Below are 27,727 nucleotides of genomic sequence, written 5' to 3' on the forward strand. Positions count from 1 at the left end.
TGCTATTTACACAAGCAGATTGTGGTTACTTTGGTAATAAACTACTTTTGCTACGGTTGGTGGGACTTGATTTGCGTTTTTCCTAGTTTGTAAAGTGTTGATACTATGTACATCAATATTGGATATTGTAAAGATTAAGGCGTCTAAAAGTCTTAAAATGATATATCAGACATTTGAATTATATTTCAGCCAGTATCTGTTAGTTAAGTTATAACCATTTCTTACTGCGACTTAGTCTTGTTTCCCAGACCTATTATCGGGTCTACTGTTGATTGGTATTCTAAAAAGATTAAGAATTATTGGAATTTATAAAAGCGAATATAGCTGAACAGTAAACATCTTATCTTTTATCTTTAGAGAAAATAGTGCGGACTTGTGAAAATATTGGGATAGTTTAAAGGAACTATGGTAACTTTTCTTAAACGAGTTTAATTAAAAAACGTTAACCATTCAGATTTAGATATATCAACAAGAATATACTTACTGAAACCGATCTAAATAACGATTATTTTAAATTCTGATTCACACTTTAAAAGGTCGTGCAGTTAATGAAGATGTCAGTCATCCAAATTCCGTACCCTCTTATTAAAGTAATTGCTTGCATTGATTTGCATTTGATTAGGTCGAAATCATACAGTTTATGTATGTATGGGTTTCAAAATGATTATTTGTTATCTATGAAACCAGTTTAAACCGCAGTCTATATACGAGCTGCAATTTCATTTATTTTTAGCCATTTCCAACACTAAAAAAAATAGAACAAACAAAGTTCTATTAGTTGGAAATTGTTAACCGCATTTTCCCCAGATTGCAAATCAATATATCTGGCTCTAATTACTTCAATGTAGCAGCACTTTAGTACCCACCAATTATTGAACAAGATCAAGCCTTAAATACATACAGCCCATTAAGTCATTATCATTATTTCTTGCATTTTAGTCTTAGTCTACAAAATCTTTAATTTTTTGAGATATTTTCTCACACTTTTTTATTTCACTATTTCAAAACATATATAGCGGTAGCTTACCAATAAATAATCAATATTTAAAAATGGTAATTTTAATGTAAGCCTCGGAATTCCGAGTACTAGTCTACAAATCAACAATACTGCTGATGTATATTAATTTTTTTATGTTTATTCAACAAGGTGCGAGTACGATTTCGCAGAATTTATTTCATGTATAAGATGTGTTTGCTGCATTTCTAACATTAAAACCGGATTTATTGTACATTTCCGCAAGAGTCAGATTACAAAACAAAAAATATGAATAGGTTAAATAAAGGAAAATCTTATTTTAAAAATCAAAATATTTGTTTTTATACTGTCTTGGTTCAAATGGTAGAAATTAAAATAAAATCGTTCGATTCAACACCAGAAAATGGATTTTATCTTCAGTTTTTAGATATTTTAAGGGTATTATCTATTAAGCTATTCAATTTTTTTTTTAAATTCTGATTTGCTGGTAATATTTTAAAGTATAGACACATTTTTAAATTAAACATTTAGTTACTTCTAAAAAATCTTTAGTTTATTATTTTCAATTTACCTAAAAACTGTTTTACGTTGAATATAACCAAATTTTATTTAACACCCAAAGATAACTTCACTCACAGTTAACAGACTATTTTAAACATATAATTTATTAAAAAACATTCATGATAAAAAGATCAAAATGGACAGGAGCTAGGAATGAGTTAACAAAGTTATCAACAAAAAATGAACTTACAGAGTTAATAACAAAAATTCGTGCGAATGGTTAGTGATTGGTGAAGTGCTCCCCGAGATCGCCGCCACCTGGTCGTGGCCGCAGCTGCTCTGAGAAGCTGAGCTGCCGCTATAAGTTCTCGTCCAGGTTCTCGTCGGTGTTCTCCTCCACGATGGCCTCGTCCCAGGGTCCGTGGATGTTGAACTTGTACTGCTGCTGCCACACGAAAATGAAGGGGCACACGAAGTTGATGAAGACGGTGGTGGAGGCGTAGAGGTAGAGCACCGGTCGCGATATCCAGTACAGGGCCAGGCAGCAAATGCCAAAGATGGGCACCATGAAGCCAGCCCTCCAGTTCGCCTCCGTCATGATGGGGTACAGCACAAAGAAGACGGCGGCCTCGACGAGGAGCACGAAGGCATGATACGAAGACGGCAGCCTGGAGGCCAAGCAAATGGCTCCAAATATCGCCGCATTCAGTGAGATGGCCTGGAATTGCAATGCAAATGTAAAGAACATTACAAAGTGAACAACTCCTCAAGTTGTGAAAAGAATACGCTGGTCAATAAAGGTAATAAATAAAGGTAAATAGTAAAAGTAAGTAATCTTATGATGCGAACAAAAAAAGAACTATATGACTCCAATAAAAACAAGCTAATAAGTAATCCTATGATCAAAGCACCAACTAAACAATTGTGCGAGTAAGAAAAAATGAATATTTTTGTTGACTCCATGAGCTGGGTGCATTCACTACCTTGGAGACCATGGCCACATCCAATCCGTAGTGACTGAATATCATATTCCCCAGCAGGACGAAGAAGGTCATCGTGTAGATGGTGTCCGTGCTGATGGCCTGGGTGAGGGTGTGCAGCATGGGTGAGAACAGGTAGCCGAAGAAGACCACCGTGACCAGGGTTTTGGAGTCCTCCCCAAGGAGCGCCCAGCTGAGACTCCGGCCCCGGTAGCACAGGTATCCAATGCCCGTAATCCCACAACTGGGCACCAGAATCGTGGTGGGCGATACCCTGTCGCTGAGCATCAGTTGGTAGAGTATCAGGAAGCCGGTAATGCAGGAGATCTGATTATTTAGCACCGTAATGCCGGCAATTGCCTCACTGAGTGTGTATATCCTGACATGCAGGTTGGTGCGCAGGTCCTTCAGGAAACTGGCGTCCGTATAATTGTCCGGATATTCGCGGTTCGAGTAAAGGTTCTTTACCCACGGCTGCCGTTTCGTTTGCGCCTTTTTTACCATTTTTAATTTGAAAAAAATTGTTTGTTTACATTCGCTAATGGGTCAATGTGACCAGATCTCGGAAACCCATAAACACCCGGCAGCCAAACAGGTATTGGTATTTAAAGAATTTGAATTTTTTATTTAAAATTACCTCAAATCTAAAATGAATATATTTTAATGACCTAAAATGTTTGATCTTAACTTGATTAAAATAAATCAAAATTTCAAAAGCAAATTATTAAAACGGGCTATAAAAAAAATTGAATTAAATATTAAACATATAGGTTAGTTTTATCCCCGATTACGAAAACTATAAAAAACTATGTTTGGATTTTCTTTAAAGAAATCCTACTTGTCACCATTTCTGACTTAATTAACAGAACCTTAAAATACATGTAACCTGAACATTTAAAATTGATCGGAGGTCGGGGCTTTTCGGAAGGTTATCCAAATCTTCTCTAAAAATATATCGCAATATAATATATCAAATAAATTTGTTTATTTTGTTTTGTTTAAGTCTCAAATTAATTTCTAGTTTTACAAATATATATATAAAATACATTTTTTTGTAATAATTTTATTATTTCATTTATTTATTAACTCTTAAATTTTTTTTTGAAAAACTTTCTAACTACGAATATAAAATTGCTAATGCATCCCTCGTTTTTGGTATTTCCTAGTTCTGCCACCTGGTCACACCGTCAATAACACCTTAGATTCGGACAATTTTTGGATCACGCACTTGTTTGTTTTGTTTACACAATTTACCAACCACGGAACTCAATCGGGAGCTGCGACTCTTTGGGGATTCGTCCGGAAAATCGAGGATTAGTGGACAGTGGAGAATCGGGGAGAACGCCCCATGAGCAGTCTTCCGCAGAAATCGCCGCCGGTTGTCGCGTGTTTTTTCGCCCGAAAAACGCCAGAATTTCCGAGAATATCAATATCAGCTATTTATGGCTTCGAATGCGCAACTCGGGAAAATCATTTTGATATCCGCAATCGCCGCGTTCTTCTACTACTTTTTCTGGGTGGCCGTCCTTCCGTTTATGCTCATCGATGAAGGTAAACACACCATATAGATGTAGATATAACCATTTAAAAGTCGGTGATTTTTCTCTCGGTTATAAGTTTTATTGAATAATCTGGCGCGCCTCTTTTGTGCAGTAATTAAAGTGGTGCCGCGGCGTAAATTGGTCACGATGTATACGTAGGTACACATTGCAAAGATAGTGTGGGTATTTCAAATCAAATCCTCAGAGGTCACCACTCGAAACCGGGGTTACCCGGAATGCGGCTCTATGAGTCTCTAAGCTCGGGTCAAGGTCACCGACGAACAGAGATGCGGAGTACAGTAGTAACCGGCTATAGGCGCAGTCGTTTTTCACATAGTTTGTTAAGAAATTATAACTTTGTTTTAAGATTTGTCATCAAACTTAGTTTTCTATTTTTAAGAGAATATTATTATCTTAAGAGAATAACCCCAAAAACAAATTTTAAGTTTAAAAAAAATACGCTAAGTGCGTAGTTGCTTGTTTTTTGACTTGGTTTGAAAACCATCAGTTTATGAATGATAATATTTTTTATGATTAAAATAAATTAAATCTTTAACAAAAAAAATTAATGTATAACCAAATTGATCAGAAATACAAATTTTATATTTTTTAAGTAAAGTTTTCATTGAAAGTACAATATTTTATGAGTCAAGTTTTCATTTATAAACAGTATCTACTATAACTAGGCATCTTTACAGCCGTAGTAAATTGGCTTTAAAACCGTATTTTTTTAATAGCTTATGTCAGTGAATGAAAATTTTTCGTTTTTATTACCGCATTACTTGAATTAATAAAACAATCTACTTTATTAATGGAGCTAAACACAAAATAAAGTCTTGGCAAGCAACAAAAATTCGTCAAAAGTTTAAAGTTTTTTTTTAAAGCCATACCTCCTATAGTTAGGCATATTCACCTATTAAACAAGGTTTATAGCTAGCGAAATCGCTTGTAGATTTCAGTATCAGCAATAAACATTTTTTTTTTTTATTTCACCTGTTGGATATTAACTATATACCCCGTTGTTAAAATAACAAACATTGTTTATAACAACTTTAGTCAAAGATTCAATATCAGCAATGAACAAAAGTTTGTTTCTACACTATTTGTCATTCAAATGACGTTGATCTTTATTATCTGTTGCAAATAAGCATCAATTAGCTACGTAGTTTTTTTACAAAACAAATTGTTTCCGTTTTCACCATACCTACTAACTGTTTTTTTTTTGCCATTTAAACGATTGATAATTCTCATGCCGTGAACAATCAAATTTGTAGCATTTTACACTAACCTAAAAATACAAAATCTAATCTTAAAGCCCCTAATACAAATACGTTGTAAAAAAATACTCTACAAACACAGGAAAACAATCGAGTTTCAAGTTTTCCTTTTAACTTTCTAAAATAATTAATATTAATATTAAATTAATTGTAAAAAAAAAACTATCAACAAATATAGGATTAGTATTAGTAATTCTAAGTTGATAAAAACTGTGAGCCCTATTGAATTTTACATAATTACAAAAAACAACTTAAAAAGTTTTAGCTTTATAGGACAATAAAGTCTTAAACTAAATTTACTTTTTTATCTTTCTTCTACTCCACTTTTTCCTGTCAAATTTGTGATATATTAAAATTTTTTCTTGGGTTACATAATTTCAAAATTCTATAAATTGGCAATTATTTTATGGACAAATACTTTGAACCCTCATTGAATTCTACCTAATCAACTCTTTATTTTTACCACCAGGTAATCCCATTCGGCTGTTCTTCCCACCGCTGAAGTACGCATTCATAGTGCCCACTGTGTTCGGGGTGATCTTCCTCGGCGGCATTGCCGCGTTCTCCTTCTATCACATTTGGAGCCTCAGGTTAAAGCGCGATTAAGGGGTTATCACTGCCCTGTTGTGCGAACGTAAGATTCCGATTCCGATTCCGATTCTGGCTGAAAAACAGGAATAGGAGCGGCGATAGTCAGTTGAGGACAAGATGCCGCAGTGGCTGGTGATTGGCATCTCGGGCGTCACCTGCGGCGGCAAGACGACGCTGGCCCACAGTCTGCACGATTACTTCAAGGGTCTGAGTGGAGCGCCGCTGTGGAACTCGCCGTACACCATTGGCGAAGTGCGTCTGATCTCGCAGGACGACTACTTTCTGCCCGTGGACGACAAGCGGCATCAGCGGAATGAGGCGCTGAATGTCATCAATTTCGAGCTGATCACCTCGCTGGACATGGCCAAAATGCTGAACGACATAGCGCACATCATCAAGGGGGTGGCGCCAGAGCCACCGGAGCAGCAGATGGTTACCTATGCCAATTTCGAGCACTATGCCATGCAGTTCCAGCAGCAGTATCACTACAATGCCAACTACTACAAGCAGGTCAATGGCTATCCTCCTCCACAGCAGCAGCAGCCAAGGCCACACCACCAACAGCATCGTCATAATCACCACTCCCAGCAGCAGCAGCAGCATCATCACCAGCAGCAGCAAATCCACCAGCAACAGCAGCAGGCGAGGAACATCATGCGTATCAATGCCCAGATAGCCGCCCAGCTGAGAGACAAAAAGATCAACTTCCTCCTGGTCGAGGGATTCATGATCTTCAATCAGCCGGAGCTGCTTGCCCTGTGCAACCTCAAGTACCATTTCCATCTGCCCTACGAGAAGTGCTTCGAGCGGCGCAGCAAACGCACCTACGATCCACCCGATGTCACCGGCTACTTTGAGCTCTGCGTTTGGCCGCACTACGAGAAGAACTTCAGCGAGTATCGGGATTGCAAGGACATCACATTCCTCAATGGGGAGATTGCCAAGGAGAAGATCTTCAAGTTCGTGCTCCAGCGCATTGTGCACTACTTCGAGGAGCGTTGCGAGGTCCCCACACCAGCTCCACCCGCCGCCTGTCCACCGCAGCAAAAGCGCTTCGGGATGCTCTACGTGGGTCCCAGCAATAACAACGTGATGCCCACGGCGTGTCCCATGGAGCAGTAAATTGTCCTTCTTTGATGCACAGTGTACAATAAAGGAATATTGTATATGTTATTAGGATGTTGAACGGTTCAAAATTGTTTGAATTGCTTCCCAGATTGTACATTAAGGATTAGTTTTAAGCAAATCTAAGGGTGGTTCGATTTTTGATTGACTAAAAATATTTAAATTTAGTCTTTGGTACTATTTTAATCGTTTTTGGAACTTAAGCTAGCAAAATTTCACCCAAAACAAAAGTATTCCATTTAAAAAGGTTATGGAACATTTTGTAGGTTGGTTTGTGGTTTTAAAGTCGTTGTGTAAGATCTAAAATTAATTTTAATCAACGTAAAGTCCAAAGAAATTTGCAGTATTTTTTAGAAAATGTCCAGTTCAGCAAACAAAAATCATCTAAATTCAAGCCTTGTGACGATTAAAATCAGTTTTACAATGTAAGCATTAGTTCTGAAACTTATTTTAACCAGTATTGTTTAGAAAATATTTTTTTGCCCAACCTTAAACTGATTTCCGCAAGGAATAGCAAAATAATATTTAAATAAGTTTTAGAATGTGGGCAATCGATCTAAAGTCCAAAGAAATTTCCAGTATTGTTTAGAAAATATTTTTTGTGCCCAAACTACAATTTGCTTACACCCCTTTTGGCTAATTTTTCGAAAACACAAATCGACCCGCCCCTAGAATATAACTTTTATTAGTTAGTCTTTATTTTGTATTAAGATAGTTATAGTTATAGTTATGGGTGACATGGTCTCTCTCTCTTGTGGAGTATGCACTTGTGACCAGAAAAACGTGTGAAATGAAGAAACTCGGTTCAGGAATTCATATTTAGCTGTGCTAACTATTACACTTGTGTATTGTTTTACTATTACGTCATGGAATTTTGCAAAAACCCCACAAACGAGGCATTTGGTGATTGGGGCGTTTTTATGGAGTCGAAAAGTTATTGTACTATATAATAGATATTTATATATATATATATATATATATATATATATATGCATATGCACATGCACACCTTGTAAATACCGTATAGTGTATAGGTACCAAATTTAAACCTAGCTCTAAGACTATGACCTAATAGAATTCTATTTTTTCTTGTGCGAAACAAAACACACATATGAATAAACAGACATTTAACCGAAATGCAATCGTTTTTTTCGAACTAGTTAATTTGTTTATTTTTCGCCGCACCGGATTAAGGAGCTCATGGAACAGGACAAATAATAAATATATATAAATTATAAAATACGATCAGTAATTGCTAAATATACAGGCGGCTTGTCATCGCTATTGGGGTTATCATTTTTGCGTATTCAGTTAGTGAAGTGGAGCGACGAAGTGGCTCGCCAAATTATTGCCAATTAAGTGAGTAGTTGGTGTTCCAATCGTGGTGGTCGGGCTACATGGATTATATCAATGTACTTCTTTATGCTTACAATTAAGGTAATAACTTTTTGCTTATATGATGCTTAAGGTTGATCCTCAGGAGGCTGCAGCTGGAATTTAAAAGTTTGATTTTAGTTAATTTGTGAGAAATGGGATGCACACAAAAAAAACGTGTAAAATCAACATAGAAAAATTGTTCCCTATTAAAAAATGTTGATTTATTTGGTTTTTCTATTTTTGGGACATTTGTCGGTATGTAAACAATTAAAATAGCAAAGAATCTTATTATGTTTTTGTATATTTTAGGACATTGAATAGTAACAACTAAAATAGTTAAACAAATATATGTATTTGAGTTGTAGATTATCTATTTCAGTAGACAATCGTCAAATCTTTATCTTTAGATATTAGGCTCAGTGGTTAAAATGGCAGACTAATAATATATGGGTCGTAACTCAGGCCCCGCTTTTACAGGTAAATTTTTAATACATGTTTCTTAAAAAAAATCGTTCCTTGGTATACAAAGGTAAGAGCGCGAGTTCGACTCCTAGTACAGACAAAAGAGAGGAGTGGTAAGTTATCTAATAATAATAAGTAAATATAAAATGTTTATTATTTCATTTTATAAATAAACTATTATTTTCAAAGCAGATAAGTGACATTACAAAAGAATGAATTTTGTATGGATAGTGGCAACAATGGTAGTTTTATAATTCGAATTTTTCCAAAGCCCTTAGAAAACAAATGCCTTCACGAGTTTGCGTACAGTTTTAACAATTACATGGTATATTTTACAAGTTTTTTTCTCTGTGTGTAGGGTGCATTTATTACTCACCCATGGCTGCTCTTTCCTAGAGGGCATCCCAGTCGGTCTGACTATTGTAGACCTCCTCCTCCAGCCACACCGCATAGTTGGCCTTGAAGTAGTCCGTCAGCTCCACCTTGCGATCCCACCAGCCCGAATGGCCGAAGAAGGCAAAGTCGGAGTGCGTGAGGATCTCGTCACTGGGAAAGCCACCCTCGACGCCATAATCGTTAAGCTGCTGCTGCTGATTATGACCGCCGTTGCCACCGCCGCCGCCTCCGTTGTTGCCATAGCCATTGGCTTCGCCATTATTGCCACCACATCCATTGTTGCCCGCCATCATGTTCGATTGCTGGGCATTCTCCGCATTCTGGGCCGCCGTGCCATTGTTACCACACTTCTGGGTGGCCTCCGGATAGCGCCGCAAATTAAATCGATCCACGCAGGCACGCAGCGTGCACTCCTCCGCCTGGAAATCCCACGGCCGCGACTCCAGATCGTTGCCAAAAGCCCAGTCGTCGTTCAGGCGATGCCTTACCTTGGAATAAATTGCACTCATGGTCTTCATGTTTGACTTGCGCCACTGGCGGCCCAAGTACTTGGTCTGCATCTTAAGCAATTTCAAAACATACAGCTGCATCATGGCATGACGCACCTTTAAAGTCTTCTTCAGAATCGGTGCCGACTTGAAGACCACCAGCATCATCACTCGCGAATGCTTCCATTTGATCAGTTTGTTGAGAATGCGCAGCAAATTAATGCACGAGAACACATTCCGCCAGGAGTATGGCTTATCGGACATCTCTCCGCCGTACACAAAGCTATCTCCACTCAAATCCGGCTGTTCACCAATCACACAAGAGGGAAAATCCAGCAGGGGTATGGAATTCTTTGTGTTCACATACTCCGTGATTGTCTGGTTGAAGAACTTCAACACCAGCGGTATGCAGTTGGCAAATACCAAGTGCTGGGACATGAACTCGAACTGGTAGACATGGTTAATCTTAAAGTGCTTTAGGTAGAGCAAGATAATAGCCGAAACAGCCTTCACAATGATCTCCTTGTGCCGACCCATGTCGACTGTTAGCTTTGTGGATTGCGTGGCCGTCTGCGGCAGCTTCTTGGGCAGCACATCGGCCATTATGTTGATGCTTTCCGTCTTGGATTTGGAAGTGGGTGAGGCTGCGAGTAGGACTTTCAACAAGGCAATCATATACTGCGGCAGGTTGGGCAATATAGCCTGGTAGAGTACTTCCGCTGGGGTCAGCTTGATCTCATCCTCGTGCGTGGAGATGGGATTCCTCGCAATATCCTCCTCCTTCTTGATCTGCACATCGGCCAGACTCATGTACATGTGTCGCTGCAGCGTCTTGAAGCCCTCGTGAATGGGTTGCGGCAGTCCGGCCAGACTTTCATGGTCGCCAATCAGTGAATAACCAATGAACTTGTTTCGTGAAATATCCAGGAACTGATCGATGTCCTTCTGCCGCACCTTGGGCGTCCAGGGCAGGCGGGCCTGTGATCTGCACTGGCGGCACAGCAGCGGGCGGCTGCGTCAGGCTGGGCTGGTTATTGGGATTGGCCGTCGACGTGGTGGAGGCCGACGAGGAGGGATCATCATATGGCCTGTAGTACTGCGAGAGCTCCTCCTCTCCGTTCCCGCCATTGCCACTGCCATTGTTGGCATTGTTGCTCTGACCCTCGTTCCCACTCATCTCCATGTCGATCTGCTCCGGTTCGTCCAGGAAGCGCTGCTTCATCAGGGAGCGTCTGTTGTGGCACAGATTTAAATAGTTAATATAGGTAAATAAATCATCTATACAGCTGCGCTCAAAATAATAGTAGTGGGACAAAGTAATAATAATATTGATATTAGGACAATGTAAAATGCTTAAAAAATATACCCTAAGATCAATTGTCAAATTTTAAAAAGTATCATACAAATATTGTTTTAAAATTGGCTTCTAAACTGTTTTTCAAAGTCATTTTTATAAGCTAAAAACCACTATTATTTTGATATTATTCGAAGACCCCTCTTACTTGAAATTCCTTTTGGGATATTGGTTTTCTAGAATATCAGTGGCCGTGGCGGGTGGTGAACTGGCCCTCATGCATTTGGTGACCTCCAGGGTATCCTCGGTGATGGGTTCCAGACCCACCTTCAGCCGGTACTCGTTCTTGAGATTCTTGAGCACATCCATGCCGCCCAGACCCAAAAGTGAGACCTTCCATAGCAGCAGAACCACTTTCTTCATGGGAAACTGTGGGGCGGCGCCACTGCAGAACCTTGTAATCATGCCGAGCAGCTTGACGGCCAGCAATTCGCCATCTGGCAATGGGGAATTGATCTCCTGAGCAAAGGATTCGGCTAGTTCTTTGTAGTCCTCGCTGCCACGATCTCGCTCATCTCGTACGGTCTCTGTGATGATGTAAAGCACGGAGAGGATGACCCGGATGTCCGTGGAGTCGACTAGCGTGACATTGGTGATTTTCACGGCCACAATATCGGGGGAACAGGCACTCTCGATCTCCATGTTGAGCAGGTCAATGAAGGAGGCGAATACGCCAAGTTGATGGAGCACCAACACATTGTCCCTGGTGATCTGGTGCTGCTCTTCATCCGATTGCACCTCCGCCCAGCATCCTTGGGCCAGATAGAGGATGCAGCGGGCGGCCTGCATACGAAAGGAACGATCGGAGACCTCCAGTTGGTCCACCAGCTTCATCACAATACCCCGCTGGGCAGCCGAGTCCTGTTTCTGCCAATTGGGCGGCAGATCGTAGAGTTCCATTTGATCCTCGAATGCCTTCACATTCAACTGGAACTCACTGAATTCCGTGTAGCTGTAGAGCTCGGCAATCTCGTTCTGGTAGCCATCCACATCGGAGTACACGAAATCCAGATCGGGACCATCGCAGTTGGCATCCGCATCGTGGGTGTCCTGCTCGAAGGAGTTGTTTATGGATGAGAGCATCATATTTTAAAGCTCCTTTTTCACCACAAGGGGATCTCCTTTTTTCACCGCAAAAGGGGATCTCTTTGTGTGGGTGTGTAGGTGTGTTGGTGTGTTAGCTATGCGTGTGTTTGTGTATCCTGCGGCGGTGGGCGTTGCGCCTGCAAAGGGCGTGCCTGCTCCTGCTCGCTGGTTTTCTCCACTCCGTTTCTCTAACAAGCGAACATTCTAAACATATCCGGGTTCATTTCACTAGGATTTTGTCTATAAATTTCACTCGGAAATTTCACGCCAATAACAAAAAAAATGCACTATGGAAAAAGAAGAAAATTCGTGCGACCGTTTGTGAAAATACTTAAATACTGACTGTCTGGCAAGGTCGGGCTAACGGGTCTGGCAGCGCTGGCTGGGATTACTGGTATTTATATACTGCTATTATTTAAGTTTGATAAATATTTCTTTTTTTTTTAATTTATCTACACAACTACAAGCTAACAGTGAAACAATTTAGCAATGGGAGGCCTTAATCTCTGATGGGATAGTTTTTATATTGCGGTTTAATTGCTTTAAATTTATTATTTAAGGTAATATTGAAATTTCAAAATCCGTAACGTTAATTAAAATAAACAAGCATTTTCTGCATTTTTTTTGTCGCAAACTTTGAGTTATTTTTCGTAAACACTCCTGAAAATTTGAAACTGATCGGGCGCTGGGGATTTCGGAAGTAACTTCTTCTAAGCAAATTACCTTGCATCTCACAAAATATAACTCAATATTACAATCTTAATTAATGAGTGAAAAGTGAGTATAATGCTTGACTGATTGATACTTTCCTTTTAAGTGTTCTTCTTGATTAAAACTACGTTTACCACGGTTTGTGACCTAGTTTAAATTATTGATTTGATTACTATTTCTATTATAATAACAAATATGAAGAAATTTAAAAGTTCCTATAATAGTTTTGTTTAAAATCAGAGCTTTTCCCCGTCAGACCTGACAACTCTGAAAAGCTTTGCTCCAATGTGACCAGACGGCGAAACTGAAACAACGCTTTCTCAAAGAATCTTACGCACACATATAAAATAGGGTTTTCGCAAGTCGCCGGTTGTAGTTTTATTTACGATTCGAAAGAAAGTAAAGTGCTAAAGATTACTCATTGATATTACGACATAAGTAAGCCCAAAGAATTTAACAAGTGTTTTGCTGCATATAAGGCACATCGGCCGTATAAAGCACAGCTGGCATCCAATAATAAAGAAAGGGAAAACAATCGAATTCTGTACTTTGCACCCCAATTTCATACATATCAGCGTGATATTGCAAAATTCATTCATTCTATATTTGTATCCCTGCATCCGAAAATCAGTTCAGATCGTGGTGAAATCGAAGATATATAGTCAAAATATATATACTGAACAACACAATGGCCGGCCGATCCATCGCGCACTTTATTTTCGGGTCCATAGCCATTGCTTTGGGCTCGTACATCTACTTTACCATGCAAGTAATTACCCAGAAAATCATACCTTCCTTCAAAATTGCTGTCAAATCAGTTTGTAGTTTCAAATATTAATGGCTTGCATGCGAAATGAGCAGCAGTAACAAGTCGTCGATTGACGTGGGCCAATCCTGACCAGGATTGCGTGACCCAATCCTGACCAATTGCTATTAAATCGAATGACTCATCGGAAATATAAATATAGACCTATTCCTTGGCCCTGATGCTTAATGCATAGTCACCCTGACCAGTGGTCATGGAAATACGGATTTTGGCATAGGGGTGCTGATACCACTACCTCATAAATACACAACACTCAGACGGACTTATCAGTTTTTCAACATTTAAAATTCTTATAATCTTCAATGTGCCCTAGTGGTTAATCAGAAAACAGCACATGAACCACTATCTTTTACCAAAAATAAAAATAGAAATTGCTTACAGGTATAATTCAGTTGTAATTGAAACAAAGCTATTTAGAATTCCTAAAACAAGTTAATCTATAATCTTAAATGTTGATCATTGGCCAATTCAAAAAAGTTTATTATTTGACAAAATTCAACGATTTATAAATCACAATTTACATATTCTATAAATGGAACAATTTATAGGGTTTATAACAAAGGCATTTTATAAGTTTCAAAAGAGATGTACAAAAACTCGATTTTAAAATTTAAGCTGTTGATAAACTAGTGGAAGTAGATTGTTAAAAAAGGATCAACAGAAAAAACACTATACCGTTTCCCAAAATATCAAGAATATAAAAATAATTATTTTTTTTTATTTATTATAATTTGTTTCCTATTTATTTTTTCTACGGGTTGAGCGAAAAATATTTTAAAATACTTTAATCTTCTAAGTACTTTATTTATTTTGGGTTTTAACTTTATTATTACTAGCAAATTAAATGTTTTGCAATTTTAATTTAATTTAACACCAACATTAAATAATACAAATTAAAATGTACTGTATCGTTTTAAATGACAATTCAGTTTTCCTGTTCTAATTTTCCAAAATTAAGTACTCCTACACTATTATACCCAGTGAAATATAAAGTACACTTATTCTAATAAATCGACTGGTGCTTAATTTAAATTCTGCCTGGTTATTTGCAGCGATTAAAGTATGAGTCTCAGGCAGTTTCAGAACATTTCCCGCCAGGCCCTCAGGTGCTATTCAATCAGGCGGACCCTTGGCCCCGCCCTCGAGCTGAGTCAGGGTCAAAGGTCGGGGCTGCGCCTCTGCACCGTCCTTCTTCCCGTGAGCTGTGCGGCCACATCCGCTTCCCCAGCCGCCTCCTCAGCCGCCCAGTACTCCACAGCAGCTGCCGTGAGTAGTGCTGACAGACTACTATATAGTTGACTAGCTATTAATCCGTTGACTAGTTCCTAATCTGTTGACTAACTCAGTTGCTTGTCTCTACGCCGAACTAATCGTTGTTGCCTCTGCCTCTTTGCCTGTGTTCTTTGTTTTCTGTACTATATCCTCTGTGGAATGGGTCGATTTTGATACAGAATATTTTTATGTTTAAAGAAAAGTCATAAATGCATAATTGAACAACTTACACTTAAGGGACATTTTTTTTATCTCAGTGTTTCTTTTATTGCCTTGCTCACATAAATTTTATAATTACAAAAGTAATAACTTGTCGATTTTTTCCCACCTGCTAGAAACTTCATTCATTGATATGGTAATGGATAAGATTATTTTTGTTGTCAAATATGAAACCTATGTTAAAACATATAAAGGACAGAACGAGAATCCAAATTTTTTAAGAAAATTAAAGAGACAAATCCTTAGAGTATAACTTTAAAACTGCAAAGAATGCAAATTCTTTAGGACTCCAAGACAAGTTTAATGATATATCATAAAAAAGTAACAAAAATTGCACAGCAGAAAAATTGTAAAATTTATCATATATTTAGTTTTAACTTTCTAAATTTCTTTATCAAAGATTCGACCCATTCTTTTAACACCCATTTATTAGTATTCCCAACTGACTCCTAATTTCTCTTGCTTCCAGATCGACATGTCTGCTAACGGAGATTACAAGAACGCCGCCTCGATCTACGAGTTCACGGTGAAGGACACCCATGGCAACGATGTCTCGCTGGACAAGTACAAGGGCAAGGTGGTCCTGGTGGTGAACATCGCCTCCAAGTGTGGACTGACCAAGAACAACTACGAGAAGTTGACGGATCTGAAGGAGAAGTTCGGCGAAAGGGGTTTGGTCATCCTGAACTTCCCGTGCAATCAGTTTGGATCCCAGATGCCGGAGGCCGATGGCGAGGCCATGGTGTGCCATCTGCGCGACGCGAAGGCTGATATTGGCGAGGTCTTTGCCAAGGTAATACCGATTTAGTAGTTTGTTCTTCCCTTGCATCAGTAGGCATGTCCGTTTGTCCGTCCATCTGTCCGTTTCTAAGCTAATTAGTCTGTTTTAAAGCTGTCTTGATAAAGCTTGTCCTTTAATGGTATGTAGTTTATAAGTCAGAAAGACTACTTCATATAGCTTCAGTTGGAACAATCCGAAAAATACTTAAAAAATAAAGTTTAACTTTGCTGTATTTCCATTTTTTGGAATTTACCTTGAAATACAGTAATGTTATACTATCTTTCAATTACGGTTTGGATTTTGTCAATAAACCATCAAAAAGTTCACTGTTTTTGAACATATGCACATACAAATTTAAGCTGTAACTTCGGCTTGCCAAAACGAGCTTGCTTTCTTGTTTGTTTTACCAGTTTACTAACTTTGCATTACCTTTAGGTCGATGTGAATGGCGATAATGCGGCGCCCTTGTACAAATATTTGAAGGCCAAGCAGACGGGCACTTTGGGCAGCGGAATCAAGTGGAACTTCACCAAGTTTCTGGTGAACAAGGAGGGCATTCCCATCAACCGATATGCCCCGACCACCGATCCCATGGACATATCCAAGGATATCGAGAAGTTGCTGTAGACGTAGATGTCCCCTGGATAAAAGAAACCTATACCTTATGGACTGTGTTTTTCGCGTAGCCTTAGCTTGTAACAACCGCCTGGCCAACAGATAGTATTTTGTGGCTGGCCACATGCACCGCATGTTATATATACTATATATATAGTCTACTCTTTACTGGTTTTTGATTATTCCCACCCACAAAAACATAATAAATGCCATTTGTGGTTACCACACCAACCAGCTTATCGGCTTTTTTTGGCCATGCCAAGCACGTATTTGGATTGGAGTCGCTTGGAATCACTTACCATGCTGAGGCGACCCTTTTGAAAGCGCTTGATCAGTCCCGCCATGTGGTAGACCACGGCCTCTCCAGTTTGGATGCACTGCAACTTGGCCGGTTTGTAGGCGTTTATGTGATCGTACATGAGTCCCCAGGTCGCAGTTTAAGTCCCTGATCTGGAGTTTTACTTTGGAGATCGTTTTTATTTTGTGAATTTGAAATATAGGGTATGTCAAAATTGAGTAGAAAATGGAATTGGAAATGGATTGCTCCTATGGCAGGCATACGACTTAGTCGTCGGATTGGCAAGATTTTTTTTTTTTTCTTCAGTTTAAGAAAATACGATTTGGAAAGTTCCAAGAATCTTTCTTTTACACTGCTATAATCGTCAAAGAATAACAGATATATGGCTATAGGATATAGTCAACCGATTTTGATTAAATCTCTGTGTATAGGTTCTAAAAACTATGTAAATAAAATTAAATACCATACAAACTAAATTTAATTTTTCATCATTTTGACCTGATTGTTCCTGTGGCAGCTATATGATATAGACGTCCGATTTGAACCGTTTTCAAACTTAATCTGCGTATACATAAAAAATAATTCAAAAGAAAATATTTGTTTAAGCTTTCGAGAAGCTTTTTGGGTATTTAAAAGTTATTTAAATTTTTTTCCTATCATAAGAACTAATAAACAACTTAAAATTAAAATAGATCAAATTTTACTCTTATAAATTGTAATTTTTAATAATATTCTAACCATCTAAAGTTTATTTTTCTTGATTGACAAATTAATCTATCTAATCTATCTATAAGTCGCTTCCTTAATAAAAGAAACCTGTTCAACTTTATGACCAAATTGGTTTTTAAAATATGTAATTCATTCTCCGGATTGCATTCATTAAATATTAATTAACGAAAACGAGGACCTCGATCAATTAGTGTGACTTTTAGATTTTTCAAGCCATATTTGACATTGTGCTTACTTTCACAAAGTCTTTTAAAATGTATTAATTAAATAGTACATTTTCTTTAGTTTTATACTTTCCTACTTAACATTTGCGCCGCACATTTGACTTTGACTTTATTTGTTTTTAAAATGGCTTGCAGAAAAAACAGAAATACTTCACATTAACCTTTACCTTCTTTTCGAATTCGAGTGCTTGTATTGGCCAAAAATATTCGCCCAACTTCCATTGCGCAAGTTTGCCTGACCAGCACCCCCAAATTCGATTCCACTGACCCATTGGGGGATCTCCACTTGCTCCTCCTCCCCCACCGTCTCCTTCTCCTCCAGTGGAGCAGTAGTTCAACGTCTCGGCTCGGATTTCAAGTTCAAACGAGTTGCCAACGGAGCTGCGATTCTGACCTTCCGACAATTACACGAAAATGCTGCACCGCCCATTTACGGATGCCACCGAAATTCGGAGTCGAGATCAGAAAAAACAATAACTAAAAGCTGCAATTAAATTAGGTATTAATTATATTTAAATTTATATATTAACATTTTTAAAAAAATATAATTTAAAATTGTAATTTTACGTCTTTAATGTTTTTCTAAATCTTAATCAATTCAAAGGATTTCAAAATATTTTAAAACATTAAACCAAAATTTGTTAATTGAAACCGAAATTCGGAACTGAAATCATTTCACAATTATATAGATATACTATATCTGAAATTAAATTACTATAAAACAAGAAGATACAATAATAATATTTTTAATTTAAATATTAACATCACTTTTCTCGCAGTGTTGGTGCGTGCCACACAAGTGTGAAGCGATGACAGCAATTTGTTGAATGCATCATCGATCAACTGCGATCGCTCCATCGCCAGATCGAAATGCCTTTAATTGTAGAACTGGGTTAAGCATCTGAGACTCATCCCTAAACAGTTTGGCCCAGGTCAGTATTCAGTTTATTGGAGCTATTGTAGCTATTTGCTATTCCCATTGACTGCAGTTGACTTTGACACTGATCGCGACTGCGATCGCTGATGGCTCCCCCAATTGAAATCGGATTTCTACCTCAAAATTGAAATCCGTATAAATATGCGGAGCACACTCCACTCGATCAATCAGACAGTTTTGCTCAGCTTTGCAGGTGGTCAGCAGTGATTGGAGTTGGATTTGGGCTTTGGATTTCTCGGACTTCTCGGATTTCGGATTGGACAGGATCAGGATCAGGATCAGGATGAGGATGCGAGGAGTGCTGGTGCTCCTGCTGTTGGTGGCTTGGAGCCAAGTGGAGGCGGCCACCCATGTCAACATTTCGATTGCCCAGCAACCGGCCACAAATCCCGCGGATGTCAAGTACTTGGAGGGCAGTGCTCCGGCGGAACTGAGGGCAGGTCCTCAGCGGAGCGATGGAGATCAGGATCAGCAGTTTCAGCGCATCCAATCCTCATCGCAATCCCAGCAACAGCAACAACAACAGATGGTTCAAACCCAACAGCAGCAGCAGCAACCACAACAGTTGTCCCCTCGCCAGGGATTGGGATTACAGCCACCAACTCACACTGGTAAAAAAAACATAGTTAATTCAAGTATTTTATACTCAATTTAAATATTTTTTTGATTTTATTTTCGCTTATTGCTGATATTATCTAGATATTTTTAAGATGGAAATATTTATTTTTTTATTTTTTTTGTTAGTGTTTAAGCTTAATATTTTCGGAAGATATTTTTTTTAGATATATATATATTTCTTTTGTTAAGAAATTGTAATTTCTATTATAAATTATAATTTTTCCATATTAATTCAAATACCATATTAAACTTTAATATATGGCTTTTAGAGAAAACCTATATTAAATGTAAATTTTTCCAAATGAATTAAAAAATATAATTATTATATAATATATAATGATGCAATTTAATAAGTAATAATTTAAAACTGGATTTTTTTTTTTTAATAGAGATTTATTTGTACCATTCCATTTTTGTTTTCAGTGCAGGGTCAACCACCGATGTCCAAGAATGGACGAGTGCCCCGAAGGAGGAACCAAAGCAGACGCCCCTCGATCCACCAGCAGCCACCAGTGAGCCACAGTGGCCAGTTCCGGCAGAGGAATCAGCAGCTCCGCCAGAACCAGGAGTTCGAGCGGTACATCCAGTCCTACCACAGCCATGGACCCACTGTGGAGACGGTGAGTGAATGCTTGGAGCCTACAAAATATTTTAAAGGAATTTATTAGCTATAGTTTTTGAGACTAGAGTTTAAAGTTAAGGAGTGGGCTATTATGTTATGTATTTTTATTTAAAGAATTCTTTAACTTATGTTGACAATTTTACGTAAAATTTGTTAAAATTGCATGCAATTAAATCTGTTTAAACTAAAACATTTCTTTGAAGGGTTCAAAAAAAAATAAAGCGTGGATAAAATAAAATAAAATCTCCTTTCCTCACCAGGTCTACGAGTCATCGAATCCCACCCCCCAGCGTTACACCCAAACCAGGGCCGGAGTAACATCCTCCATGGACGATGCTGCCCCCCAGAAATTGGTTACCATTGAAGGTGGTCATCGGTCCCAGCAGCTGAGGATGTTCGAGCGCCAGGTGGCCGCTCCCGTTGCCAATCAGGGTCAAAGTGCAAATGTGGAGGTGGCACCAGCGGACAGCAAGCCCATCTATGAGCCAGCTCAGCAGGGGCCCATTCAAACGCCCTCTGTGAGTGCCAGTTCGTCATCGTCGGCGGGAGGAGCCAGTGCCTCCTCATCCTCATCCTCAGCCTCCTCTTCATCGAGTGCTCCTGCTCCGGCTGCTCCTTCATCAGATTCCTCCTCTGGCTATGATTCCTCCTCTTCCGGATTCAATCCAGCCACCAGTTACAATCGCCCAAGCTACGATCCCAGTGGCTTCAACTACGAGGATGCACCAGAGGTGGACTACCAGGATCAGTATCCCCCCGAGTTGGTGGACGATGGTCAGGGCTATGAGGACTATGGCGGCGTCTCGGGCTACCTGCCACCTGCGCCTCCTTCCAGGGGCTACAGCCCACCACAACGACCGCTGGTGACCAAAACCATTCAAATAGTTCAGCCTGCCCTGAAGGCCAAGAAGTACGAGGTGCGTCATCCGGCCATTCAAAAGGAGTTCTATGACATTGAGGAGCGGGTGGTGATCAAGCCGGCTGGCACTTTGGTGGTGGAACTGGAGCATCCGGTGGCTAAGATTCCCAAGGGGGAAACCTTACTGCCCCTGGGACATCCTCATCCCGCCGTGGCCTCTGCCTACAGTAATGGCAATAATGGTCAGACTTATGGCCACAACGGGGAGTACAGACCTTCGTATGAGCCAGCTTCAGCTGGCAAGGATCAGCAGACCACCACCATAGGCTCTAGTGTCACGACAATGCCCTCCTATGACCAGGCACCCAAGGACGAATATGTGGAGTCGCGACTGCACCAGCAGCAGCAGCAGCAGCCTTTGGGCGATGTCACCGATGGTCAGCAGAAGAACTCCCCTCCCTCTTTTGTCACAGGAGTAGATGCCCAGGGTAACGCCATCAAGATCAACTCCAAGCACCTCTCACCCAATATGGTGCAGAGGGCAGAGCAGCCGGAGCAGCAGGATTACCCACGATCCGGAGGTCAAAGGGTGGTCTATCAGCCGAGGACCAACTACAATCGCCAGCCTTACAACCAAGAGGATGATGACTACTTCTCTGGGGAGTATCTGCCCAATGTAAATGCTGGCAAGGTGGAAAACAAGCCAGCTAGATTGGAATTGGCCGAAGTGGAGGATCGGGAGGAGGCGGAGGAGCGACCCACTCAGATCATCAAGCATGAGCACAAGATTCACTTGCCACCCTCGCAGCATAATATCTACTTGGGCAGCAGTCGAACCCAGGTGCCCCTCAAGGAAAGGAGAATCCAGGAGGTGCCTGCCCAGGTCTCGGAAATTAAACCCTATCTGAAGAACCATATGGGACCCACTGTAGTTTATGCCAAGAGTCAGCCTCCTAGGAGCTTCTACCACAAACCATCCAGGCAGCGAATTGCCGAGGAACTGGACTACAGTGCGCCCTATTCCCAGATGAGATTCAGTCCGGATGGGCCAGCCTCCCGCTTAAGGCAGTCCCATCAAATGGGTTACAAATCTGAGAGATTAATGGAGGCACCACCTAAAAATCAGGAAAAGGAGGAGCCCAAGAAGGAGCAGAATACGCACATACAAATCCAGATAGCCAATGACCAGGTGGCCAGCACTATAACGCCAGATTGCGATAGAGCAACGCAACAGAAGTCCCAGCGTTTGGTAGAGGCACCAGCCAATTCCGAGGTGTCCGCCACACAGGCCACTCCCTCAGCCCAGGCCAAGTCCCAGCCAGACGTGGATGTGTCCCAGAATGGAGCCGCTGGCCACTTGAAACCCAATGAGCGGGTCATTGCGGCCACTGCTGCGCCCACAGATGCCTCCGCCACCAGCGAGACCTTCCACAAGCGGCGCATCGTCATCAATCATCCATTCCAAACGGTGCGCGAGGTGGTGGAGCACGAACCCTTCACCAACTACCACCAGATCCAGGTGAATGAGCCCGCTCCTCCCTCGCACTATCATCAGGCGTACTATCAACCGGCGGCGCCACAAACCCACGGCAGTTTGGTCCACTTTCAGACTTCGTCCACCCATGGCAACCTATTTACTCCATATGGATAAGTTGGGATTATGGGAATCTCCGAAGTCTCCGAACTACGAACGCACCCGGCCAATGCATTTCCTCTGTTAATTGTTATCTTAGTTTTAGCATAGATATCCCCTAAGATAGAACCCAAAACCGGTGGAAGGGCCCTTTCCATGAACACCCTGATCTGCCTTCGCATTAATTCGCTTTAATCACATAGACTTAACTGCAGTTTTACTTGCCAACAATAAAGTGCATACAAAATGCTAAAAAAAATGGGAGTTTTTGTTATTGTATTGAAGAAATTATGATTGAATTTTGTGATTTTAATTTGTTTTTAATTTTAAAGGTAACTTAAAAAAATTAAAACAAAAAACCATCTTAATTGCTGCCATCAAAAAAGTGAAAATCCTAGAGTTTGTATATGGTTTCAAAGAAATTTTTGATATCAACAAGGTGTACACAAGTCGTTAGTTTTGGATATTATTCTAAAGGTACTCTATCTATAATAGTTTCAACTAGGTAGTTTTAAAAAAAGAAAACATACAACTTAAAAGTTCTCCAAAGTAAAGTTAAAACAAAAACACCTCAAGTGCATACAAAATGTTAAATTCAGTTTATTTAAATAAAAGGTCTTTTGATGATTGATTTTATCTTACCAATTATCATTTAATTTATTGGTTTCAAAAACATTTTAAAATACATCCTAACTGCAGTTTTACTAAGTGTTAGTTAGAATTTACAAAAAAATAAAAACCAATTATAAATATACAAAGTTTTGTTTTCCTCTTTATTGTGATATCACATTACAGGGCTATATATGTCTGTCATAGAAAAATATCTTATATTTGGTTAGGCACGAGCCAGAGAAATAAATCCCTAAATTATAGTAGGCTTTTATAAATATTAAAGAAATGCTTACCTGGCAAGTATAAGGAAACCAATAATGTTGTGTTAAAAGATTTAATGAAGTTTTAAGCTTTTTGGGCTACTTGCCAGGTTCTTATGATGTGATGCATTTTCCCAATCATTAAATAAACTTGCATTCTTGCTAGGAATGGGGGAACACCCCTTAATAGACTTTCTTTCTAGCTTTGTTAAGCTCGTTTGGGTTTTCCCAGAGGTTCATCATCATTGGAGTAGTCGGATTCTGGGCTAACCAAGAGTTTTGGTCTCGATGGTGGCTCTTCATCGCTGGAGGAGTCAAATTGGTGAGCTCCACTAGCTCCGCTTAAAACGTTGGCTATCTTTTCCGTTTGACCTGAGACTACAGCGGGATCTACGGTTGGAGTTGACAGCAGGGCAGCCGTGATAAGCGTGGAAGTTGAAGGAGCATCTAGTAGAGGCTCTAAAAGGATAATAATAAAGTAATAATAAAGTAAGTAGCTTTTAAACGAGTTCACATGTCTTACCCTGATCGTTGAGCAATCCGTGGTTTGCCTCCCGCCGTTTGGTCACCACAATGGCCGTGATGTAGAAGGTGAAAATGGGCAGCAGGACGACCACGCCCACAGCGATCAGGAAGTTGGTCAGTTTCACCTCTCGCTGACAGCAATTTAGGGTTTTGGACCAGTTCAAACGGGTGCGGTTCATCTGGAAAAAATGGAAGCATAAATTTCAAAATAAGCCAATAAAATTATTCAATTTTGAATTTGGAGTCTTGATTTTTTGAAGGTGCCTACATAACCCTTCCAAGGCTTTTACTAATAATTTATATTTACTATTGGTTTAATATATATATATATATATATATATATATATATTACTATGTTACTTACATTATCCTGCAGATCGAAGCACACTTTACCACTGACATTGGCTTCCATTTTGAGGTAGAACTCGTTTAGGCCAAGATAATATGGCTTGCAGGCTGAGCAAACCACATCGGATTTATAAGTTTCTAAGCACTTCTGCAATTCTAAGGATTTGTTGTCGTATTTGGACCAATATTCATTCCTGAAGCAATCTGAAGAGTGGAAAAAAGAGGGAGTGAATCATAAATTGATAATGGGGAATCCCAGAAACTCACTATCGCAGTTGGCCTTTTGCCACAGGCTGGTGAGGATTCCCTCGGTGGTGGCCACTATGTTGATCCTGTCCGAGTTGAGGTATCTCTTGGAGCAATTGACATCCGCAATGAGGTTCTGGTAATCCTTGCTGAGCTCCTGGTAAAGCAAATCGCATCCGATGCAGAGATTCACGGGCACCGACTTTGTGGTGGCGCAGTAGATGAACTTGCTCTGGCCATTGCCCAAATCGCCCACCAGTTTCTCGCAGTGTGGCGTCTCTACGGCCAGCAACAGGTTAAACCGGCAGCCGAGGGTTAAGAAAAACCCCACGAAAACAAAATAACCCTTCATATTTTGATTTGTTATTCTTTTGTTTTGGATACTCCTCCCAGTGTGACCGTGTACTTGTTTTGCAATAAAGAACCACAAGCAAAGGTGCAAATATCTGGCAACGCTGCCAGGAAGGCGGGAAATTTAAATTTAGAGTTCAGTTTGCCGCGTATGAATTAAACGGAAAAATAAATACACCTAATAAATAAAATAATTTTCATTTTTCTTAATTGTTTAATTATAATAGTCATTTCTCTTTATATTTATTTAAATTTAAGTTTATTTATTAACAAAAAACATCTATTAAACTTATATATAAAATTTTACAATTTTTAACTAAAATATTTAAAATTTTTAAAATTCTATAATAGTAAATTACTAGAGTCATTATTTACCAGTAAAGGCTATATTTTTACTTATAGCTGAATATTATTGATGTCTTTACATTCTTAATAATAATTTTCAGATAAAGGCAAGACGTTTAGCCTAAATTAATACAAAAAGCATCCCAATTTAAAAATAGATAATCATGTTTATTTGTTTATAAAAAATTCCGTTCAAGCTGTTGGCTGATTAATCTTAACTGCTGATCAAACCGTAAACTCCCCCAACAAAAGTCAACACTTTAATCGTTTTCCTGTTAAATCTGTAAACATGCATTCATTTAATTACAGATGAATTCTAAATACAAAAGATCGGGGTTACAAAAAAAAAAAAAACTTATTATATAAGAGGTCCAGTCTAAATTCTGTTAAAACATATAAGTAAACTTTATTTATCCTTGGCTGATGAATTTAGCCGATCGACGCTGGCAGCGAAATCGACAGATTCATCCCTATATAAGATCAATCGATGATCTGAGTTCTTCACTATCTCGAGTAACTTACACTAGATACCCAACCGAAAACTCAACCAAAAATGATGCAAATCAAGTACTTGTTCGCCCTCATCGCTGTCCTGATGCTGGTTGTCCTGGGATCCCAGCAAGTGGATGCCGACTGTCTATCCGGAAGATATAGGGGTCCCTGTGCCGTCTGGGACAATGATACCTGCCGTCGAGTGTGCAGGGAGGAAGGACGACCCAGTGGCCACTGCAGTGCCAGCCTCAAGTGCTGGTGCGAAGGATGCTGAATTGGGGGAATTTCATCGCTTGATCCACAAAGTTTAACAATCAACCAAAACACTAATATAAATTCAATAAAATAAACATACTTTGATGCAGCAAAACCTTAAACCCGAATTTTACTACCGTTTTTCTTAATTGAAGGACAGGACAGTGTTCAATTTTAAAATTTTTTTATTTTTTTGAATTTTAAGTTTACTACAAAATTTTTCATGTTTTAAGAACCAAGTGCTTTTAATTATTCCAGAAAAGGTTTAGCACGACTTTAGACCAAATAGTTATATCTCCTGTATTTTCTATTTTTTTAATTATATTTTAAAAACGGTTGGACCAGTAGAAAACCTAGTTGTATTATATTCAGCACAACACAAATGGAATAGTGTTCTTCATTTAGGAAATTAAGAAAACAAAAAAGTAAAAATAAAACTGTAGTTCAATAATAGTAAACCATTCCAATATATTGTTATTTATTTATTTTTTCATTCACTATCCTAATGCTAAGAGAGAATTTTACATATAATGCTCTAGCCACGAAAAATAATCAAACATTACTTAACATTGTTTAGTATATCATACTTATATACTTATGTTAACGTATTTGTTTATTTTAAAATTATATTTTATTTTAATTAACATAAATAAATCGTTGAAATACTACCGAAACTATAATACCTTTCAAGGGTAAAATAAATAGGATCTTAAGTAGCTAAGAATTTCAGTCTGCATTTGTTCCGGTATTTTAAATTGTCTACATTAAACTAAACTAAGTCATTAATAGTTTTTCTGCCACAAAGTATATTTATTTTATTGAATTTCTATCAATGCTTTAACAAAGTTTTCATTAATTGCTAAAGTTGGTGGAAGTACTTTATTTGCATCATTTTTGGGTATCTAGTGTAAGTTACTCGAGATATTGAAGAAGTCAGAAACTCAGAAGTTCTTATATAGGACTGAAATTGTCGATCGGCGTAGTTTAAATAAATAAGTAAAGTTTACTGAAATGTTATTACAGAATTTTGGTTGGACTCTTAAACAATGCAAGGCAAATAGCGCAATAAATCGAATGAATTGTTTACGCGAGCATGTACAATAAAAATATATGTATATAAATACATTTTTCATGAATTATTCCGCCGTTCTACAAATAAAGAACGTAGTCTTATGATTTTAGGGAAATGCTTTTTATTCAAGGTAGTTGTAAATTTTCAAAAAAGTCGTGTTTGCAACGCAGTCCGTTCTTCCGATTTATAATTTCCAAAAAAATTTTAAGTAATTCATGTTTTTCTCTTTTTGTAGCACTTGGACGAAGCCCTGGGTGCATCTCCAGAACTGCCTTATGTCATAAAGCCGGAATCCATAGCCGTGATCAGTTTTGATCAAAGTTCAAAATTCAAAATCGTCGACTTTGTAACGGCAAGGCGCTGCGGCAGAGGGAAAGCAGAGTAGAGATGGACAAATTTGATGTTGCCCCGCCAAAAATCGATGAAACCGATGTTTTGTAATCGATGTTTATCTACCTCCAATCGATAGCAAATTAAGAAATCGGCGCTCTGCGAGATTATTTAGTAGGAAACAAGATTTTTCATCTGGCCACACTGCTCTACGCTCAGATTCAAATTGTTTTTTTCGATCGGCGAGGCAAGGTGCGCGCGGACAAGTCGGTGGATCCCAAAACCGCTAGCAACTCAAAAATAAATATCGCTGTGCAAAAAAAAAAAGAAACAACAAGCGAGAGCCAGCAAATAAACGTAATCAGCGTTTCGAATTCCCTCTCTCTATTTTTC

General features: G+C 39.0%; 9 protein-coding genes across 12 annotated transcripts in view; 6 read left to right on the forward strand and 3 right to left on the reverse strand.

The window, feature by feature from the left end:
* Positions 1-224: 224 nt before the first annotated feature.
* LOC128259467 (phosphatidylinositol N-acetylglucosaminyltransferase subunit C) lies at positions 225-3,030 on the reverse strand. Of its 2 annotated transcripts, XR_008268054.1 has the most exons (3): positions 2,461-3,030; positions 1,728-2,195; positions 225-280 (listed from the first exon to the last, which is right to left on the reverse strand). XR_008268054.1 is itself a non-coding variant. In XM_052991849.1 (2 exons), exons 1-2 carry the CDS (start codon positions 2,959-2,961, stop codon positions 1,836-1,838), a joined length of 861 nt encoding a protein of 286 aa, XP_052847809.1. In that variant the 5' UTR covers positions 2,962-3,029; the 3' UTR covers positions 1,659-1,835. The 2 variants fall into 2 exon arrangements, 1 of the variants encoding a protein (XP_052847809.1); XM_052991849.1 differs by lacking the exon at positions 225-280 and having other exon boundaries at positions 1,659-2,195; positions 2,461-3,029.
* Positions 3,031-3,616: 586 nt separating this feature from the next.
* On the forward strand, positions 3,617-5,881 carry LOC128259469 (uncharacterized). Its single transcript, XM_052991854.1, has 2 exons — positions 3,617-4,008; positions 5,745-5,881. The coding sequence occupies exons 1-2, from the start codon at positions 3,900-3,902 to the stop codon at positions 5,879-5,881; spliced, it is 246 nt and encodes an 81-aa protein (XP_052847814.1). The 5' UTR covers positions 3,617-3,899.
* Positions 5,882-5,983: 102 nt separating this feature from the next.
* Positions 5,984-7,039, forward strand: LOC128259466 (uncharacterized). Its single transcript, XM_052991848.1, has one exon. It carries the CDS (start codon positions 5,984-5,986, stop codon positions 6,986-6,988), a length of 1,005 nt encoding a protein of 334 aa, XP_052847808.1. The 3' UTR covers positions 6,989-7,039.
* Positions 7,040-8,117: 1,078 nt separating this feature from the next.
* LOC128259464 (striatin-interacting protein 1 homolog) lies at positions 8,118-17,012 on the reverse strand. The gene is given in 5 exon segments (XM_052991846.1): positions 8,118-8,481; positions 9,207-10,692; positions 10,694-10,946; positions 11,217-12,118; positions 16,878-17,012. Coding segments are annotated over 4 exon segments (2,745 nt in total). The 5' UTR covers positions 16,998-17,012; the 3' UTR covers positions 8,118-8,481; positions 9,207-9,222.
* On the forward strand, positions 13,164-16,812 carry LOC128259468 (uncharacterized). 3 transcript variants are annotated; one of them, XM_052991850.1, is made up of 4 exons: positions 13,164-13,303; positions 14,744-14,957; positions 15,652-15,975; positions 16,399-16,812. In XM_052991850.1, exons 2-4 carry the CDS (start codon positions 14,754-14,756, stop codon positions 16,588-16,590), a joined length of 720 nt encoding a protein of 239 aa, XP_052847810.1. In that variant the 5' UTR covers positions 13,164-13,303; positions 14,744-14,753; the 3' UTR covers positions 16,591-16,812. The 3 variants fall into 3 exon arrangements, with proteins under 3 accessions (XP_052847810.1, XP_052847813.1, XP_052847812.1); XM_052991852.1 differs by lacking the exon at positions 14,744-14,957 and adding an exon at positions 13,497-13,634 and having other exon boundaries at positions 13,187-13,303; XM_052991853.1 differs by lacking the exon at positions 14,744-14,957.
* A 1,901-nt stretch (positions 17,013-18,913) lies between the features above and the next one.
* LOC128259215 (myb-like protein Q) lies at positions 18,914-22,751 on the forward strand. Its single transcript, XM_052991462.1, has 3 exons — positions 18,914-19,377; positions 19,808-20,004; positions 20,267-22,751. The coding sequence occupies exons 1-3, from the start codon at positions 19,050-19,052 to the stop codon at positions 22,514-22,516; spliced, it is 2,775 nt and encodes a 924-aa protein (XP_052847422.1). The 5' UTR covers positions 18,914-19,049; the 3' UTR covers positions 22,517-22,751.
* A 381-nt stretch (positions 22,752-23,132) lies between these two features.
* On the reverse strand, positions 23,133-24,902 carry LOC128259216 (osteopetrosis-associated transmembrane protein 1). Its single transcript, XM_052991464.1, has 4 exons — positions 24,511-24,902; positions 24,260-24,447; positions 23,894-24,074; positions 23,133-23,829 (listed from the first exon to the last, which is right to left on the reverse strand). The coding sequence occupies exons 1-4, from the start codon at positions 24,839-24,841 to the stop codon at positions 23,579-23,581; spliced, it is 951 nt and encodes a 316-aa protein (XP_052847424.1). The 5' UTR covers positions 24,842-24,902; the 3' UTR covers positions 23,133-23,578.
* Positions 24,903-25,608: 706 nt separating this feature from the next.
* LOC128259217 (drosomycin-like) lies at positions 25,609-26,060 on the forward strand. Its single transcript, XM_052991465.1, has one exon. It carries the CDS (start codon positions 25,739-25,741, stop codon positions 25,949-25,951), a length of 213 nt encoding a protein of 70 aa, XP_052847425.1. The 5' UTR covers positions 25,609-25,738; the 3' UTR covers positions 25,952-26,060.
* A 1,492-nt stretch (positions 26,061-27,552) lies between these two features.
* LOC128259274 (spectrin beta chain, non-erythrocytic 5) overlaps positions 27,553-27,727 on the forward strand; it is a 35,737-nt gene continuing 35,562 nt past the window's right edge. Inside the window, exon 1 of the mRNA XM_052991569.1 lies at positions 27,553-27,691. The gene's annotated coding sequence lies outside the window, so the exon portion shown is untranslated. The remainder of the gene's footprint in view (positions 27,692-27,727) is intronic.

Source organism: Drosophila gunungcola (assembly GCF_025200985.1).
Source record: "Drosophila gunungcola strain Sukarami chromosome 3L unlocalized genomic scaffold, Dgunungcola_SK_2 000005F, whole genome shotgun sequence".
Lineage (NCBI taxonomy): Eukaryota > Metazoa > Arthropoda > Insecta > Diptera > Drosophilidae > Drosophila > Drosophila gunungcola.